The following is an 18695-nucleotide window of genomic DNA, read 5'->3' on the forward strand; positions in this document are numbered from 1 at the left end:
AAAATAAAGATGTAAATCTACATCCTGCTCGTGATTGTTGAGCACTCAATGCAGAGTTAAGCTTCTTTTGCTTTCACAAATAAAGATGGTGAAGAGACAAGAATCATACCAGAAATTTCAGTGTGTTAACATTTGAGTCAGGCTAACATCTCCACTAACAATAATGGAGAAAAACTTCAGTCAAATGTGTGAAGCTCTTGCATCTTAATTGTACCATCATTTGCTGTGAATTCACAGAGCCCCAGGTGCAGATAAGTCTGAGGTTCTTCCTCTTTTCCCTCTGTATAATATGTATTTTCATTTTAAATAACGTTAGTGCAGTCTAGATCAAAGAGCGCACCTGCTGGGATCAATACTGGTGTATTCTTTGATCTGTTTTTTAATAGTACATTTCAGTAATTCTTTGGTATTGTTTCAATCAGCTGAATATACAAGTCAGAAACATGATCATTGTAGCACCACTGCTGTTGGTGTTCCAGGAGCCTGGAGTCCTGAAACCGATGACCAATACTCTTCTGGTCACTTCCAATGTGACTCTGCCACATTATTCTTGTAAGGGAGCAATTACGGGCCTATTGTGTCAACTACTTACTTGTTGTCTAATGCTGATTTGGTACCTGACCTCTCATTCTGAACCTTATAGACCTTGTTAACAGCTTCTGTTGAACACTCAAAGCTGAACCTGTGTTTCCCCCACGTGAGTACTATTCAAAGGAATCGCCATGAGAAATTCAGGGGAGGTGCATTTGCCTTTCGTTTGCTACTGCAGTTAGTGAAAGTGTTTGTGTACTCTGTTGTTGAAGTCGTACTGGACCTGTCCTCAGTTGAATTTGAAGGCAGAAAGACTGCACTCACTAATGGGAGCCATAGTTGCAGTCCTCCTTGGGCCGCAGCAGGACAGGGATATTGAGTACCAGCAGCTGTGGAGGGAAGCTGTGGATTGTCAAAGGAGGATGAAGGTCCTCAATAGGAGTCCTTAATCACCTCAGGTCTCCAGGAAGCACTTCCCTTATCGTTACGTCAGACAGAAGCAGTATCTGAGGGAAGTATGATTTAGAAATCATATAATCCCTACAATGCAGAAGGAGGCCATTTGGCCCATCGTGTCTGCACTGACCCTCTGAAAGAGCACCCAACCTAGGCCATCTCCCCTATAACCCCATAGCCCCACCTAACCTTTGGGCTCTTAAGGGGAAATTTAGCCTGGACAAACCACCTAACCAAGGAGATGGTCACTAAACTGTGCAACCTACTCCATGCTGGTCTGCAATCACACAGCAGGACAAGGATGGTGCTGCCAGTGGCCATGAATGCCCTCAGTTGCTCTACCAGTGAAGCCATTCAGACTGGAGCCAGTGACATTGCCAACATGTCAGTTTGCCGGGCAGTGCTGCATAGGGAAAAAAGGAAGACTGCTCGATGATGATTTACTCGCCATGCACATGGCTCATTGCTTCTTTCCGCAAACATGTGTGGAAAGCACTGTACAGCAGGAACCATGCTGTATCAGAAATGGCAGTTGGTATTTCAAAACAGTTGTTTGGCTCCCTGGGCTGCTTGGAGGGAGCACCACATTATTCACTGAAGCACACATCCAAATTGTAGTGGTCTACTGCTTGCCAAGCAACCTAGCTCCATGAGAGCATTGCCCTTGCCACCAGCCCTTTGGTGAGCATCTTAGGATTTTTATGATTCTCTAAAATATGTGCACCTTCATTTGGGTTCTTTTTAAAAAAAATATTTTTATTCTCCTTTTTCACATTTTCTCCCAAATTTGCCAACAATAAACAATAAGCAGTAATGAAAATAATGTCAATCCCCACATCAACAACAACAATCCCATCCTCCCACCAACCCCCAAACAACTGTCCGCATGTTTTTTTTTAAATTTTAGATTACCCAATTATTTTTTCCAATTAAGGGGCAATTTAGCGTGGCCAATCCACCTACTCTGCACATTTTTGGGTTGTGGGGGCGAAACCCATGCAGACACGGGGAGAATGTGCAAACTCCACACGGACAGTGACCCAGAGCCGGGATCGAATCTGGGACCTCAGCGCTGTGAGGCGGTTGTGCTAACCACTAGGCCACAACTGTCCGCATGTTAACATAAACAAATAACAAGGAATCACCCATAGTCACCATTAACCCCTCCTGCCGACCCTCCCAAACTCCCCCGCCCAACTAATATTCGATGCTATCCAATTCTTGAAAGTGCATAATGAATAATGCCCATGAATTGTAGAACCCCTCCATCCATCCCCTAAATTGAAACTTAACCTTCACCTTCTCGAGTCAAGATTTCCAACAGGTCCCCCGCCACGCCAGGGCACAGGGTGGCGAGGTTGCTCTCCATCCCAACAGTATCCGTCTTCGGGCGATCAACGAGGCGAAGGCTTTAACATCTGCCTCCAACCCTGGCTGGTCCGACACCCCGAATATGGCCTGCCAAGGGCCCGGGTCCAGTTTCACGTGCACCACTTTAGAGATTACCCTAAAAACCTCCTTCCAGTCAGCCTCCAGCTTTGAACAGGACCCAAACAGATGAACGTTATATTGTGTTGGCGAAACTGCCTCCAAATTCTCAATTAAGCTATTATTACTGGACTCCCCGAGTACTTTCTTCATCCGGGCTCTTGACAAGACAAAAAGTTGGCAGATAGCTTTAGTGTAACAAATAAGGATTCATAACACAATCAAGATGATCAATAGACCGTTCAAGCTTACAGCAATACTCCAAGGAAAGTTACATCAATGGATCGTGATACTGAAATCAATAGCTAAATTCTGGTCTCCAATTAATGAAGTGTACAGCATGCAGATGATCCGGAGTCTAAATTAGTCTGTGGTAAACCTTTGATAACAGCTACAATCAAACTTTTTCAGGCAGATGACCATTTAACTGGTTTCCTGCCTCTTACTGTTAGACTGTAGTCTGCAGACAGAATTAATCTGTTTACATTTCCATTCAATCTTATTGAATTGTTCTAACATCCTACCTTCTGTATCTATAAACCCCAATTTCTAACCCAATCAATGCAGAGAGTTATTTTTATACTGGTAGTTAACTCTTTGCTTAACAAAAGCCTCTATGTTTATAAAGTACAGTGTCTAAAATTAATCGTAGAAGGAAAAATATATAAAAACCCATATCTGTTACAAGGAGAAGGAGGAAGTGGAGGACAAAGTGAGGAACCATCCATGACCCCATTGCTGCATGAGAGGTTAATCAGCCTCCAGTATGCCTAAATTCAGCCCCACATCACCACTGTTCTACAATGCCTCACCTTTCCACCCCTCTAACACGGGGCATCATAGCATTCTCGGCCAAAACTCTGAAACAAAAATACAGCCCAAAAAAGTACTGTAACAACTTTATTCAACAACATTACTAATATTACAAACACAACTGAACTATTCAACCGTGTGCATGTCCTTAGTGCCTGTCATGTGACAGCCTTTGCCTTTCATGTTGCTTCTGCCACAGTTATCCAGATAGCTGCAGCATGCCTGTTGGAAGGTACAGGTGACATTGCAGGAAACCCTCGAGTAGCTTTGCACCTGGGGATGGGGACTGACTATTGTTGGAAATTAACTACAGTGTGCAGGATGCGGTACATTAAGGTATGGGAGTTATATCATTAATACAGGCACTGTAACATTACATGGATGGGAAGTGTAAAAGCATGGCAGCGACGTGGGTGAAAAATACGGCGAGTATCACGAAATGTGATTCTCGGCGGCATGATAGCGTTTTCCAATTTTCCAGGCCCCTCACCGGTGGCGTAACGAGAAAACCATCATGCAAGGTTTGGAATCTCATTGAAATACATTAGCATCTTATTAGCAAGCCCTCCCACTGAGTCCTCCTGGCTCAATGAATATTCCAAGCCAGCCTGATTTACAACAGCTGTATAAAAATATGAAGCCGGTGACCTCAGCTCAGAAGGGGATACTGTAGGTGAGCGCTTAGAACGCCATCATCCTCCAGGGTGCCAGTTGCAGAGGGGGACCCGAGAGGATGCGGGGGATACAGATAAGTGTAACTTGGGAGTAGGGAGGGTGGTTCAGTCTCACCATCTTGCGGGGGCGGGGTGGGTTAATCGCAGGCCTTAGCAGCCCTTCTTGTCTGTAAGCCTCTAGGTTTAAAGGGGCTTGGTTGCTGGTATACAGGCAGCGCTTCTCATGTCCTCCTTGCTGGGTTTGTGGCGATATAACCGCGATTTCCCTTCCGGAGTGGCAGCTGGTAAATGGTTGGGAGCAGGTGAAACCATAGGGTCAGCACAGGGGAGGTTCCTCGGTGGGCTCCTGAGAACTGTCAGCTTGCATGGGCAGGCTGGGGGACCCTGACAAGAGCTGGTTTCCACCTTTATGAGGGATGAAGACCCTCACACAGGGGGGAGGATGCATGTAGTCAGATGAACTAGGGCAGCAGGGTAGGGTAGCACAGTAGTTAGCACAGTTGCTTCATAGCTCCAGGGTCCCTGGTTTGATTCCTGGCCTGGGTCACTGTCAGTGCGTAGTCTGCACGTTCTCCCCGTCTCTGCGTGGGTTTCCTCTGGGTGCTTCAGTTTCCTCCTGCAGTCCAAAGATGTGCAGGTTAGATGGATTGGCCATGCTAAATTGTCCTTAGTGTCCAAAACAAAGGTTAGATGGGGTAACTGGATTACGGGGTTGAGGTTAAGTGGGGTGCTCTTTCCAAGGGCCCATGCAGACGCAATGGGCCAAATGGCCTCCTTCTGCACTATAAATTCTAAGATTCTATGAACCCCCACACTGAGGCTGCACTTTGAAGCCAGACGGCATGAACTGTATAGAAGTTCAAGGCAGCCTTTTATGGAGGCAAGGCTGTAAGGGATTAGTGTATGGGTGCTTGGCTGTTCAAGTTGGAACGCTCATTTAATCCACAGCTGATGAGGGTATTTTGAGTTTATTAACAACACCACAATACAAAAGAATAGAGCGGAATACAAAACAATCAGCAATACTGTGCTAAAAACATCCACAATACCCAAAACCACCAGCTTTCAAGTCAGCACACCACCTCTCCCCTATCACCCTAACGGTAGTCCCACATCAGTGGAAAGGCACCCAAATAAACAGCACAGACCACCGGAAAATGACACACCGATGCGGGGCATGGCAGTAGAGAGCAGTACGGTAGCATTGTGGATAGCACAATCGCTTCACAGCTCCAGGGTCCCAGGTTCGATTCTGGCTTGGGTCACTGTCTGTGCAGAGTCTGCACATCCTCCCAGTGTGTGCGTGGGTTTCCTCCGGGAGCTCCGGTTTCCTCCCACAGTCCAAAGATGTGCGGGTTAGGTGGATTGGCCATGATAAATTGCCCTTAGTGTCCAAAATTGCCTTTAGTGTTGGATGGGGTTACTGAGTTATTGGGATAGGGTGGAGGTGTTGACCTTGGGTAGGATGCTCTTTCCAAGAGCCGGTACAGACACGATGGGCCGAATGGCCTCCTTCTGCACTGTCAATTCTATGTACACCCCTTCCCTCCCAAGAGAGGGCACAGTTCAACCCAGAAATACCCCCCACTCCTTTACACAAAAAAATCAAGGCAAAATACAGGTAACCACAAAAAGCCAAAAAACTAACCCAACAAATAAGCCACTAGCATAAAATTCCCCAATAGGAAAGCAAAACCAACATCAGTACAAAGAATTACATTGTCAATTCGGCCGCCATCCTGCTGCTCCCAAAGTACCGGCATCCGGTCTTCAGACACCGTCCAGTCCAAAGACTGTAAAAGCAAGTTCTTTCTCTTCCAGCTACAGCCTGGCAGCAGGCCAACCAAAATCCATCCCTTACTTCACTCCAAGCCAAAGCAGAGAGGCAGCCAATAACAGATACAAGTCCCAGGCGTGGCAGGCAGGTTCTGTCCTCTCACTCACCTGCTAGCAACTTGCAGGAGCAGGTTCCTCCTCCCCTCCATCCAACTGGCATTGTTCTCCCTTGCCTCAGTCCAGGTTTCAAAGTCCGATAAAGGCAGCCAGCATACAGAATAAAACATCAGGTCTGGAAACAGGGTCACAGCCATAAACAGCAGGACCTCAGAGAACACATAGTCTGCAGCCCATGAGGGCTGGGGGAGTGAGGGTGCCCTCTAAAAATTAAGTTGACTGCAAATTGCAGTTTTCACATGCATCAGATGTGCCTCGTCTGCCACAAGGTGAAGTCAGTTGCCTTATCAGCTCATTGACTCTCCCTTGATGAGTCAATTGTGCCAATTTAGCTAGCATCACAATGCATTAGTGTTCCACGGATTGGCGCCCAAATGTTAGCCCTTTGGAAGCCTAACACCACAAGCATTGAGCTCTAAGGCGAATTCTCATAATTCCATAACAGAACGTTGACACAGATGTGGTCCCCAAGGCGTCACGGTGAAGCCTCTCATCAGTCATCCCATTCAGGAGATGACAGGTGGCAGCGTCTCATTCCCTTGTGAAGTCAGAACACAGTTCCATTGAATGCACTCAACTGTCCTCAATCCTCACCCTTGAGGGATTCATGCGGCTCGCTCAGGCTCTCAAGGATCGAGACTTTTCATTCAGTTGGAGTTGAGAAGGACAACTGTGGTGAAGAGGCAAAAACTGAAAATACTGGATAACCTCAGAAGGTCTGACAGCATCTGTGGAGAGAGAAGGGAGCTAATGGTTCGAGTTCGGATGACTCTTTGCCAAAGCTGTGATACAGGGCTGCCATTCTCACTCTGCACAGGGATAAAGTGCCGGGTTTGCACAGCAGTTTGCAGAGTATGGCACCATGACATTGTGGAGAACTGTATGGGTGAACAAAGTGCACCATTACAATGGTAATGTATCTCCACTAGTGCCTAGATTTACCCAAGCCCATTTCATGTCCATCGTTTCTTACTCTTCCTCACCCTCCTACTGTGTTTCGGTATTCCCAGGATCCACAGCTGAGGTTGAGGCGACCTGCTGATTTCCACGCCATTCCCTGAGATGACCTAGGTTGTAGCACGAATCTTGAGGGTGTCGGCCTACTTTTGGGTGGCACAGGTATTGGTGCGCTGCCCACCTTTGTCTGCAGGGCTGGAGGTGTGTCGCTCACAAAGAGGGGGGTGTCAGTTAGGCTGCATCCAGGGCCACCTGGATGGAAGGCCTCAGGTTGCGTTTCTGCCTATTTCCTTCCCTCTGGGTGCCCGAGGGTCATTGGGCTCCTCCATGGGATAGAGGGGCAGCTGGAGTGAGATTCAGAAGCTCCGACGTCCTCTGGCGCTTTCACGCCTGGATTCCCACTCATGCCTGCACCATGCAGGTGAAGCCTTGCACCATGGAGCTCACACCCTCAGCCATGGAGTCGCGTGCATCCCTCACCATGCTATGCACATGCTGGCCAAGGTCTCCACTGTGGACGTCACCTGTGCAATGTTGGCCTCATTGCGTTGGAGTGATGGCAACATCTCCATACAAAAGATGATGGGACTCCTCCAGTTGGACATACAGTCTGAGGAGCGATGCTGCCATCCATTCCTGATACTTGTGACTCTACCTTTGAGCTTCAAACGGCTCTGAGATGATCAAACCCAGGGGCACATCATTGGCCTGGGCTCCGGCATTCTACTGAGTTATGGATCCCTGGGAAGTTCCTTCCTCCACCGGCTGTGGATTTTTAGCTATATAAAAGCAAATTACTGCGGATGCTGGAATCTGAAACCAAAGAGAAAATGCTGGTAAGTCTCAGGAGGTCTAAAAGCATCTGTAGGGAGAGAGAAGAGCTAACGTTTTGAGTCCAGATGACCCTTTGTCAAAGCTAGACAACGGGTCATCTGGACTTGAAACTTTAGGGGGCGATTCTCTAATATTGGGCACAAGAGTTCGTGCCATCGTGAACGCCGTCAATGCACGGCACTGGAGCGGTTCACGCCGCTCCAGCCTCCTTTCCGCTACGCCAACCCGCGCATGCACAGTTGGGCCAGCTCAACCCTGCACATGCGCAATTGGGCCTTGCCATCCTGTGCGTGCGCGGGGAACTTCATACGCGCGCCGGCCCCGACCCAACATGGGGTCGGTGTTCAGGGGCTGGCTGCGCCAGAAAGTAGGCCCGGGGGGGGGGAAGAGGCCGGCCCGCCGATTGGTTGGCCCCAATCGCGGGCCAGACCCCATCGGAGGCCCCCCCCCCCCCCCCCCCCCCCCCCCGGTGAAGGAGCCCCCCACCCCTCCCCACAGGCTGCCCCCCCGACAGCTCCCGCAGAGTTCCCGCCGGCAGCGACCAGGGGTGAACGGCGCCGGCAGGCTCTGTCGTATCGGTGCGACCGTTCGGCCCATCCGGGCAGGATAATTGACGGATTTGACGATTCCAGCGGCCTGCAGCCCTCACCGTGCCAAACGCGCCGGCGCAAATGGCACCGATTCTCCGCACCTCGGAGAATCGCACGCCGGCATTGTGGCGCGGTTGCGGCAATTCTCCGGCCTGGCGCGGGGCTCGGAGAATTGTCCCCTTAGCTCTTTTCTCTCCCTACAGATGCTGCCAGACCTGCTGAGATTTTCCAGCATTTTCTCCGTGGCTCTTCAGCTGTAAGGTGTTCATCAGTGAGTGACCCAGAAGCCTCCCTACTATTAATCGTACCGAAGTGTGAGATCTGTGCTGGTGGAAGGTGCGGGTGACAGCTGTGACACCTTCTTGATGTTTGTCTCCAAGATATCGCTCTCAGAGCTGCTCGTGTCTGTGGCCTCCAGAGGGCATGGGGTTGTTCCAGGCTAGTTGACTTATTAACCTGCAAGGGAAGTAAGATGACATCAGTACATCACAGGGGCACACTGATGGGAGAAAGTTAACTCATGTGAGACTTGCCGCATAGCTGCATGTGCTGCGGGTTCTCACTTTTGTCCGGTGCCCCCACCTCGCCCTCTGCACAGGTGGGTCCTGCTCCTCACCAGCCAGATCAATGGCTCTCACCACAAAAGACGTTAGGGTTCTCAGCTCGGGCATGTTCCGGCTCACGCCGGTTGTGCTCGAGTTTGTCCTGCAATGAGACAGATGAGGGAGTATAGGCGGGAGTCCTTCCAAGTCAAATGGCGATGGAGTCTGGTGTACGTGGGAGGTGACTGGGAGTGGGGATGTGAGGAGCAGATTATCTACTCCAGCGACCATGGGGAGTTGGAGGGCAGGAGTTGGCGGGGTGTGGAGGGGGCACCTGACAATGTTGGGACCAATGTGATGGCTGGAAAACAGATCACCCTGTTTAAGGGATGCAGCGGGACACACGAGACACTTACCCTGGCTACACAAAGACGGTCGTTCATCTTCTTTCAGCACTGTAGCCCCGTCCTCTTATGGAAGGAGCTGGCACTCACTGTCGAGGCCACAGTCTCCCATGCGGGTCTGGTGACATTGCTTGCTGGATGCCTGAATGATCACGGGTAGATGATTTCACTCCTCTGTTCGAAACCATCCAGAGGTTTGGTGAGGATTCCCTCCACAAAGTGTGGTGCTGTCCCCCCGGCAGCTATCCCCCAATTGGACTTGGAACAAATACTTACAAGGAGATTATTTTTTTCCTGGGGACAAGTGAATCAGAGGCTTGAATCATGTGGAAAAAAATATTCTATTAAAGAGATTGAATATATGTCGGCACCGGTGAGATTGTCCCCGGTTTTCTCACTGGGATTGACACTTTGAAAAAATATGGGAAAACTCCACCCAAAGATTATAAAGGCTTGCAGTTCTGAAGAAGGCATCAAAATATTAGGGGGTGAGATTCTCTGACCTCCCCACAGCGTGTTTCTCAGCGGCAGAAGGTGGCAGAGGTGCGCCACCAATGGGACGAGAAGATCCTGCCAGCATGAACAGCCATAAGATCTAGCCCTCTGTTTCTCTATCCACAGACGTTGTCAGACCTGCTTAGTTTTTCCAACACTTTCTATTTTTAATTTGGATTTTCAGCCTCCACAGTATTTTGCTGTTGTGACAAAGTTTTGCATTCCCATTCCACTAAGTCTATTATTTTCAGTTGGAGGAGACAACAGGACAGTGTCAACAAGCAAAATAGTCACTGAAACAAGTACTGGGATTTCATTAAATAGCACAAGTTTTTTCTGTGGAGGGTTGAAAACTAAAACTTGAAATATAATTAACTTTGTCCTCGGTCTGCATCGAAACCAGGAACCACAGAGTTATTTCCGTTCCTTCTTTTAGAAGTGAGGCCTGATGAATCACCTATTTATCTGATTGTCGTTACCTCCATTACAGTGATCCATTAAGTGGTGTTAACTCACCACGAACCATGTCATTTAGCATGCTCACACACTGCTCTCCTACAGAGCACCCAGGGAGTTGAGTTGACATCAGTAACTGTAAAAGCAGAACTTGAGTGGTTTGTCAATGTCTTCTTACTCTGAGACACGTGAACATCTGCGTAATGCTAGATTATTAGCAAGTCAATTAAGGAAAGAAAAGCAAATTGCAAAATTCCTCTCTGACCTACTTATACCATCAAAACTAGTGCCTGGTTTGCTACTGACTTGGAAACACAGGGATGTAATATTTCATATATGGCTACATTTCTGACGAGTACATGTCTACAGTTATTTTACTCCTATGCTTGTTGTGAAGAGGAGAGAACGCATCATACTACAGGCAGCAGTGGTAGATAAACTAGTCTCTTTGAATGAACCTGCTCAGTTGGCAGAAACTAACAACATCTAGCCAAATATTTTCACATGATGCAATTTGAATGTATAGAAAAAACATGTTCAGAACTGAAAATGCAATTAGCTTTGGCAATGACGATAACTGAAGAAAGGAAGAATTGCAATGATAAACAAGGGTACAAGAGATTTTACAACATTTTAACATTGTTTTGATCAAACCTAATTGCTTTTGGAATCATGCTGACATTTATGACATGGGTGGAGAATGTCAGTGTAAACATAAATTATATTTCCAATGATAATATCATTGTAACAAAGAATCATAGAATCCCTACAGTGCAGGAGGAGGCCATTCGACCCATTCAGTCTGCACTGATCCTCCGAGAGAGCACTCCACCCAGATTCACTCCCTTATCCTCTCACGATAACCCCACCCCAGTGACCTGCACATCCCTGAACACTAAGGTGCAATCTTAGCATGGTTCATCCAACTAACCTGCACATCTTTGGCCTGTGGGAGGAAACCGGAGCACCCGGAAGAAACCCACACACACACGGGGAGAACGTGCAAACTCCACACAGGCAGTGACCCAAATCTGGATTTGAATCCAAGTCCCTGGCGCCGTGAGGCAGCAGTGCTAACCCTGTGCCACCGTGTCACCCTATAAAGCAGATTGAGCAGATTTTCTGAGATAGAACATTAAAATGCTTTTAAAATTCAGTTTCAAACCAGTGGAATATTCACAGTAATCATGCAGTCCACAGGTAAACTGCAACTTTAGGATGTATGGGTCGAAAATGATGATCACAACATTGTGGGCTGATTCTCTGAGCCATTCCTCCTGCAAGGATAACTCTGCACCCAAGGGTGGGTTGGTAGTATCTGCCCTAATAAGAAAATGTTGGAAATTTGAAAGTAGGCCAGAAAACATTGACAGTATATGATCTGCCAGTCAGCAGCAAAGATTAAAAAAAAACCTTACTTTGAGTTGGGACCCTTCATCAGAACACCTAGTATCCCACTCACAACACTGACTCCTTTTCTGATGCTAATTGACCTGATGCATATTTCCAGCATTTGCTTTTGCCATGACTGGAATTGTGAAGGTTCCTCTTATTGTTTTGGCCTCGTCAAAAACTATCAAAACAAGTAAGTGGTGTTTTTATGGCATAATTTGCGAAGCAGCATTGAATCACCTATTGCAACACACTAGCAGAAAGAAAGCATAATGAGAACATTTGAATGCAAACTTTCTCACAGATTTGAGTTGTGCAAAGATCATTAGCAGTATTTTGAAATAAGGAAAGTCACCGGTGGTACCAGAGTTGTAATGTTCCGAAGTGGAGGATGACTGAAATCATTGACGTTTCGTAGTGTAAAAGGGGAAGAGATATTGGGATGGAAATAACTTAAACAATGTCTAGATAATTGTTGAAAAAGAGACATGCTGTCGAAGCTTTCTTTCTTGCACTCATCAGGACAGATGCATGAATGCCAAATTTCAAAGGGTGCAGCAATTTATGCTGCATGAGAAGAGGGCGCTGATTGATTGGGAAAGCGACTCTGATTTGTCGAACCATTGCCATGGAGAATTAAGCAGGGAACTATTGTCCCCCATGCTATTGTTTAATTCAAAGAAGGGACAATGCTCGGACATGTTCCTTTAATTGGAACAGTTAAATTGGTCGGTTGATAGTGTAATTTGTAGCACAATCAGGATTATTTCACAACTGCTCCTCACCACAGAATCACATCTAAGATTAGACATCATGGCCGAGATTTACCGGCTGTTCACGTGGGCATGAAATCCCGGTCCCAAGATGGTGCATAGGTTTCCCGGCGACAAGGGGTGCAGTCAACGTGAAATCCTGTTGACAATGGCGGACCAGTAAATCCCTCTGGCGGACCACCTCCACTGCCGAAAAACACATGATGGTAAAACCCGTCTGACATTCTAAGTTTTGCAAGCACTGGTTGCTTGAGTACGGTCAGTAGTTTAACTATTGCGGAAGGGACGAGATGCTTAGTATGATCCACCCAAGTAGGGCCCAAGTACGTTGCATCACACCGGCACAGAAATTCATATACCACATTACGCATTTATGACGTAGGTAGAATGTTGTTTTGGCTTGGCAGCAGCATCCTGTCCATGTACAATACACAGTGAGCAATGATCTGATCCGGGTAGCCCTTATGCTGCATGTGCCCTGATGTGCCCTGTTTTGTCATCAAGCCTGCAGGGTGAGCAAATGGCTTTGGCTCTATTTTCCAGCTTGCTAATAAGGCCAATCTTACAGCGTGTGGAGCTGTAGGAATTCCAGCATGTACACTGACCACTGGAGGGAGGTTTGTGGTAGACAGGATGAGAGAATTAATTTCTCAATTAGCATGTCAAGGAAAGACAGCTCCATTTCAAAGGTGAATTAGAGCATGGGATAGAGCACATTAAGGTGTGTAAACAAATTCTTACATGTAGTCGCAGATTCAAATATAGCAAACATATCACCTCTGTATTGAACATTTGCAAGGGATAGGAGGTTGGGGTCATTCCATTGAAAACGTATCTTTTGTGGAAATTGATGAATAATCAGTGAAGGCTGGGCCTAGAGGAGATCCCATGGAAACACAATCTATTTGGAAATACATTGTGCCATTAAAGCTGAATTCAACTGGGACAGCTGCTAAGTTCATAAATTCAATACATACAGCTGTAGGATTGATGTCGAAAGTGGGCACATGAAAGCTATCCTGTGGCATAATGGCCACCCTGATCGGAACATTGTTCACTCTGTATTGTTCATTCTCACAAATGGGACTATGGACATCGCCTTTGGATCTAAAATGTGTTGAATCAACCTCAAATTAACTTGGAAGAGCAAGATATCTCAAAATATTTGAGCAACAGGTGACTTTGGTGGTTACATGGTGCAAGTATACAGTAGCAACGTGAGTGGTAATTTTCACTAACAGGTTGCTGCGCTCAGTAAACTATCCATTCCATTTTCAGAAAAGGGGCTTGTATAAAATTTGTAGATACGTTTAGCACAGTGGGCTAAATCGCTGTGTTGTAATGCAGAATAATGCCAGCAGCGTGGGTTCAATTTCTGTACTGGCCTCCCCGAACAGGCGCTAGAATGTGGTGATGAGGGGCTTTTCACAGTAACTTCATTGAAGCCTACTTGTGCCGATAAGCGATTATTATAATATTTATTTGCAACATGTCTAAGTTGACAAGCATTCAAGCCTCAGCATTAACCCAAATGTTAGCTTAACTCTTATTCTCTTTTCAGTTTTTGCTTCTTACGATGCTTTCTGTATGTTGTTCACAGGTCAGTATTCTAACAACTCTGGAGAGGAGATTTGACCTGCATAGCACTGAACTAGGAGTAATTGCAAGCAGCTTCGAGATTGGAAACCTCATGATAATTTTGTTGGTGAGCTACTTTGGTGGCAAAGGACATAGGCCACGACTGATAGGTTGTGGCGGGATCATAATGGCAATTGGTTCTTTATTTTGTGCGCTGCCAGAGTTTCTAAGTCATCAATATCAATACAAGCAGGTGGATACATCTGCACTAAAGGATACCTGCATGGCAAACCTTTCACTGGAGGAACAACAATCAGCAATAACGAAAAATCTCAAGACCTGTGCAGAAACAGAAACAACAAACATGATGTACGTGTTGGTTATTGTGGCTCAGGTTATTATTGGGGCTGGTGCAACCCCAATTCAGCCACTCGGTGTCTCCTACATTGATGACCATGTACGAAAGAGGGATTCATCACTTTATATTGGTAAGTACTTTATTTGTCATTCCCAAAATCACTGAAATGTGTGTATACTTAACAACTCCTTTTACACTTACATATTTCTCACACGTATTTCATGTATTGAGCAATGGAAAAGTTTAGGCGAGGTCTGCTTGATGCAGGATTGTGGTCAGAAATGTGGTATAGCTGAGATATCCACAGGTGGATCCAGACTGAGTGTATTTCAGACAATATCCTTGTTTCACTTTCAAAACCCTCTGTGTTGATTAGAACTTTAAGGAGAAACTGGTTTCATGATATTCAGTGTATTTTATTCTGGAGATTTTTGACTTTCTACCTAAAATGTGTGATACTAATTTTCATTGTTTGGGTCATTGAGACAGATAGTCAAAGGGACTATATCATTCCCATATCCTGTCAGGAACTTGACATATCATCAAAGCGACGGGATTACATTAGCAAATAACCGGCAGTTCAAAAGGGATGATGTAAAGACATTAGTGAGGGAGAATCTGCCCTCAGAAGGTCATGAGGTAGAAGAAGTGGAGGTAGAAATCAGGAATAGCAAGAATCAGAATTATTTGGTGCCTGTACATTGTAAGGTCCCTAACTGCAATTATACTATTGGACAAAGCATCAAACAAATTATTGGAGCTTGGAACAAAGGCAATATAATATTTGGGGGGCAATCAGATTTGCAGTCCAGAAAATGAATTTGTGGAATATTTCTGTGACAGTTTCTTTGAACAATACATAGTGAAACTGACTGGGGATAAAGCTATCTTGGAGCTAGTGTTGTGTAATGAAGCAGGGTTAATTAGTAATATCATGGTAAAACATCCACTGAGATCAAAATATCATTGAATTCCACCTTGAATTTGAAAGTGACATATTCCAATCACCCAGAAGAATTTTGAACTTAAAGCCAATTATATTGTTATGAGGGGTCAGCTGGCTACAGTAAATTGGGTAAATAGACTAGAAGATTCATTAGAACAGTAGGAAACATTGAAAAAACAATTCAAAATATAGGCTCAGAATATAAAAACAGACAGTAAAAGTTTTTACAAATATATAAGACAAAAAAGAGTGGCTAAGGTAAATATTGGTCCTTTAGAGGATGAGAAGGGAGTTTTAATAATGGGAAATGAGGAAATGGCTGAGGAACTGAACAGGTTTTTTGGGTCGGTCTTCACAGTGGAAGACACAAATAACATGCCAGCGACTGATAGAAATGAGGCTATGACAGGTGAGGACCTTGAGAGGATTGTTATCACTAAGGAGGGAGTGATGGGCAAGCTAAAGGGGCTAAAGGTAGACAAGTCTCCTGGCCCTGATGGAATGCATCCCAGAGTGCTAAAAGAGATGGCTAGGGAAATTGCAGATGCACTAGTGGTAATTTACCGAAATTCACTAGACTCTGGGGTGGTCCCGGTGGATTGGAAATTAGCAAACGTGACGCCACTGTTTAAAAAAGGAGGTAGGCAGAAAGCAGGAAATTATAGGCCAATGAGCTTAACTTCGGTAATAGGGAAGATGCTGGAATCTATCATCAAGGAAGAAATAGCGAGGCATCTGGATAGAAATTGTCCCATTGGGCAGACGCAGCATGGGTTCGTAAAAGGCAGGTCATGCCTAACTAATTTAGTGGAATTTTTTGAGGACATTACCAGTGCAGTAGATAACGGGGAGCCGATGGATGTGGTATATCTGGATTTCCAGAAAGCCTTTGACAAGGTGCCACACAAAAGGTTGCTGCATAAGATAAAGATGCATGGCATTAAGGGTAAAGTAGTAGCATGGATAGAGGATTGGTTAATTAATAGAAAGCAAAGAGTTGGGATAAATGGGTGTTTCTCTGGTTGGCAATCAGTAGCTAGTGGTGTCCCTCAGGGATCCGTGTTGGGCCCACAATTGTTCACAATTTACATAGATGATTTGGAGTTGGGGACCAAGGGCAATGTGTCCAAGTTTGCAGATGACACTAAGATGAGTGGTAAAGCGAAAAGTGCAGAGGATACTGGAAGTCTGCAGAGGGATTTGGATAAGTTAAGTGAATGGGCTTATGGTGTTCGGGCCGGAAAGTGGAGCTGAGTCCACAAAAGATCAGCCATGATCTAGTTGAATGGCGGAGCAGGCTCGAGGGGCCAGATGGCCTACTCCTGCTCCTAGTTCTTATGTTCTTATGTTCTTATAAATGTTCAACAAAAACATTGGAAAAAAAACTCAGCAAAACCCATCTGGAGGTCACTCAGGAAGGTAATATGAATTTAAAGAGGAGGCTTATCATGTTGCAAGAAAACAGTAGAATGTTTTAGAAACCAGCAAAGCACCACAAAAAATTGATATATAAAGGGAAAAAATAGAACAAGAGTAAATGAACCAGAAATGTAAAAACAGATTATAAGAGCTTTTGTAAGTGATTAAAAAGGAAGACAGCAGCTAAAGTAACTCTCTTGGAAATGGAGATAGGAGACATTAACATGGCAAATGAGGAGGCATTGAACAAATATTTTGGGTGAAATTCTCCCCGTGGTGTGCTTCTTGGCGGTGGGAAGCGACTCGCCACTGTTAGCCGGTGGCGGGATCTTCTGGTTCCGCTGCTGTCAGTGAGATTTCTCATTGAATCCTCCCTACGCAGCCAGGAGACCGGCAGCAGGGGTGCACTGTTGATGGAACTGGAAGATTCCGCCAGTGTGAACAGCCAGAAGATTTTGCCCTTTGTGTCTGTCTTCTCAGTAGAAGAGACAAATTGCATGGCAATAATAGAGTAACCAAGGGGCTGAAAAGAGTGAGGAAATTAAAGTAATTGATATCAGCAGAGAAAAGGTATTGGTGAAATGTAAGGGACTAAAATCTGACAAATCTCTGGAACCAGATGGCCCACACCCTAGGGTTCTGAAAGAGACAGTTGCTGAGATAGAGTACGCAGTAGGTATGATTGTCCAAAATTCCTTAGATTCGAAACGGTACCATCAGATCAAATGTTGGCAGATGTTACAATGCTTTTTGAGAAAGGAGGGAGAGAAACAAGGAGCTACAGGCCAGCTAGCCTAACATCAGTTGTCGAGGAAAATGTGGGGCAAGATTCTACGATTGCCATCACCGAAATCGTGTTCGGTGATCGGCCGGATAATACCTGTTTCCACAAAAGCGGGGGGTGGGGGGGGGGGGGGGGGGGGTGGGGGGGGGGGGGGGGGGGGGGGGGGGGGGGGGGGGGGTCCAAAGCAGCGTTCTCGCAGATGCGGCGCACGCCGTATCGACGGCCTCAGGATATTGCCTGAAGGCCCACCCCCGATGCTCCGCCCCCAATTGGCCGAGTTCCCAACGGCGTCAGTCACGTGTGCTGTCATCAGTCGGGAACTCGGCGTGGCAGCTGCGGACTCAGTCCAGCGCCGCCACAGTCGCGGGAGGGCAGATTCGTGGGCAGGGGCGGCTTTGTCTGGAGCTGGGGGCACTTTTGGGGGTGGTCTGGGGCTCATGAGCCGGCCAAAGCGGGGGCACTATCTTGTAGGTCGGGTCTATGCGCTGCTGCCGCCATGTTGCACAGCATGGTCACTGTAGGCCACCGCCGTGCGCCTCTGTGGCCACGGACCCAGCAATTTACGGGCTCTATCAGCAGTTAGAGTCAGGGGCTCCCTCAGCCAAGCGGAGGATCGGTGGCCATTTTGCGCCAAATATTCGCTGTTCCCATGTCAGCGTGGGGACATAGCTTCAGAATTGGAGACTTCAGCCTCTGGAATCTATTATTGAGGAAGTCTAAACAATGCTCTTCGAAAAGAATAGTATGATTTGAACAATTCACCATGAAAAAGAAAAATCCTTTTTTGAGATGTAACTAGCAGGACAGATAAAGAGGAAGCAGCAGATGTAGAATACCTGGATTTCCAAAAGACATGTAATAAAGAGTCTCAAAAAATGTTTCTGGCAAGATAAGGGCTCATGGAATTTTGGGTAATATATTAACATCGACAGAGGATTTGGATAGAGATCAGAGAGTGGGCAGAGAAAATCAAGTTGGCGGGCTATGACTAGTGGGGTGCCACAAGAATCATTGGTGGGGCTTCAGCTATTTACTATCTATGTTCATGACTTAATTGAAGAAACAGAGTGGCATATCTAAGTTTGTTGATAATACAAAGCTTGGTGCAAAGGTAAACTGTGGGGAGGACACAGAAAAGCAGCAAAGAAATATAGACAGGTTAAGTGAGTGAGCAACAAGATGGCAGATGGAATATAACTTGGGGAGGTGTGAAGTTGTTCCCTTTGGTTGTAAGAATAGAAAAGTAGAATTT

The 18695-nt window shown here is 46.2% G+C and overlaps 1 protein-coding gene across 1 annotated transcript in view; it reads left to right on the forward strand.

Moving 5' to 3' along the window:
- Positions 1–18695, forward strand: part of LOC119970486 (solute carrier organic anion transporter family member 3A1-like) — a 427206-nt gene that overhangs the window by 12434 nt on the left and 396077 nt on the right. The window contains exon 2 of the mRNA XM_038805186.1: positions 13959–14424. Coding sequence (XP_038661114.1) covers positions 13959–14424 — 466 coding nt within the window. The remainder of the gene's footprint in view (positions 1–13958; positions 14425–18695) is intronic.

This window comes from Scyliorhinus canicula, chromosome 8 (genome assembly GCF_902713615.1).
Source record: "Scyliorhinus canicula chromosome 8, sScyCan1.1, whole genome shotgun sequence".
NCBI classification, from domain to species: Eukaryota; Metazoa; Chordata; class Chondrichthyes; order Carcharhiniformes; family Scyliorhinidae; genus Scyliorhinus; species Scyliorhinus canicula.